Below are 2,094 nucleotides of genomic sequence, written 5' to 3' on the forward strand. Positions count from 1 at the left end.
AAGAGATGAAACTGCAAGGACAAACATAATGGGTGTGAGCTATGCTCATGGACTCAATTGGATTTCTAGAAAGGTTAGCTCCCAAAGTGGAAAGTTTAATTTTGTTAATTATTCGTTGTTATATCAGACTAGATATCATCAAGTGAAACCTTAAAGGATATGCTCATCATTCCACTGTGCATCTTTTGCAACGAGAATAGAATAAGGATAGTTGAAATCTTCATACAAATTATATCTTAAATAAAATAATGGAATATGTTGGAGAAGCTTTAGAATCAAAAATCATATTTTTCTATAATTTTAAATGGTAAATTGGTTTTTGGAAAAATATTGGTTGTTGATTTGCTGAACCAGGATGGTGATTTGTTATTATAGGTCAGTTGAGTTCAGTTTCAAAATATTACAGTGACTTATTTTCCTGAATGCAGTGCCAAATAAATAGATGTGAGTATATTTTGTTTCCAATTTGAGCATATCCATGTTCAATTTAAAACTAGAAAAGTGGTGTTGATGCTTAGGACTTATTCATGTCTATGAGGAATGGATGATCATTTGATAAATGCATGTGTGAGGAATGACTTTTATTATTTCTAATGGATATTGTCCAATTGTCAACTTGAAAGACTGTCAAGAATAATCATGCATGCTTGGTCCCAACTTCACACTTCTCCCTTCGATAAATAAATAATTGAATGAATATAATTATTTTGCATGTTGTTACTTGAGGTATGATACTATTGCAGATGTACCCTTCTTTTCCCTATATAAAAACGAAGGCCTTAAAAGGTGCTAGTTTATAAGAGCCAAGAATTATGTGGTTGAACAACCATGTAATTATTTCGAATTGATTTCTATTCGTTGCTTCTTTCCCAGTGCCCCACTATCTTGTATTTCATAACTTGATCCTCTTAGATATCGAGCCTTTCTCTAGGTCATTAGGTAAGCAAGAATGGAATGAAACACAATCAATTTGACCTTTATATTTTTATATCCTGGTCGTGTAATTTTCCATTTCACTCCACTCCCAATCCATTTCATTTCATCATACCAAACAAGTCATTGTGGTACTAGCAAACAAGTTATTACGGTACTAATTAAGCGACCAAGAAAAAGTTCTTTGGAGTCGTAGAACTTACAATCATGCTAGCTAGGAAAAGGATGTTGCAGCATCAATGGAAAGAAGACTAAACATCACCATGTCTTTAGGTTTTCCCTTGAGAACGTAATACTTCCTCAGGACCCCTTCCCTCCTGAACCCAGCCTTCTCCAACACCCTCTGCGAGCCCCGGTTATCGACAACAACTAGAGCTTCGAGTCTCTCCAAGTGCGGCCACTCTTGGAATATGGTCGAAGCCACCATTTTCACTGCCCGGGTGGCGATTCCGTTGCCCCAGTACTTGTAGGCCGGAGCATACCCAAGTTCCCCTCTACACCTATCAGTGGTTTTAGAATTTGAAGTCACTGAAATAGCCCCAATTGCTTTGTAGTTGAGGCAAATGACCCTGAACCATGGGTGGGGAATGGCAGTGCTCTTTATGTAGTTCATGACATCTTCCTTGGAGGTGTAGGTGTCCCAGCGGCAGAAGGAGGCCACCCTTTCATCTGCAGCCCACACCATGAAATCATCAGCGTCGGAAAGGTCAATTGGCCGGAGGAAGATTTCCGAGAATTCACCCACCCCTTCAGCTTTTTCCTCATAGATTGTTCCCTCCATGTATGTTTTGGTAGCTAGCTAGTATGATTGTAAGTTGAGGATATGGTTAAGTGATACTAGCCAAGCATGTTCCTGATCTCTCCTGATAATTATAATGTACCCAATTAAGAAATAAAAAGATCGTACCCTGGGGACAAGGCTCCCACTTTGAACTCACGAAGGCTTAGACGAGTTTGCTAAAAGCTCACGAACTTACAAATTCGAACTTCGATGTAGATGAACTCACGAAGGCTTGAAGACGAGTTTGCTAAGAGCTCCTTCTGGTTCAAAATGTCCACGACGAACTCACGAAGCTCCTAATGAACTCGCGAAGGGCTCCTACTGATTCGCAGTGTGGAAGACCAACTCGCGAAGCTCCTGCTGGTTCGAAGGGTGATGAC

The 2,094-nt window shown here is 39.5% G+C and overlaps 1 protein-coding gene across 1 annotated transcript; it reads right to left on the bottom strand.

Annotated features, from left to right (window-relative positions):
* Positions 1–1,147: 1,147 nt before the first annotated feature.
* Positions 1,148–1,714, bottom strand: LOC131163412 (uncharacterized). Its single transcript, XM_058120002.1, has one exon. It carries the CDS (start codon positions 1,712–1,714, stop codon positions 1,148–1,150), a length of 567 nt encoding a protein of 188 aa, XP_057975985.1.
* Positions 1,715–2,094: the final 380 nt, after the last annotated feature.

Source organism: Malania oleifera, chromosome 9 (assembly GCF_029873635.1).
Source record: "Malania oleifera isolate guangnan ecotype guangnan chromosome 9, ASM2987363v1, whole genome shotgun sequence".
Taxonomy (NCBI): Eukaryota; Viridiplantae; Streptophyta; class Magnoliopsida; order Santalales; family Ximeniaceae; genus Malania; species Malania oleifera.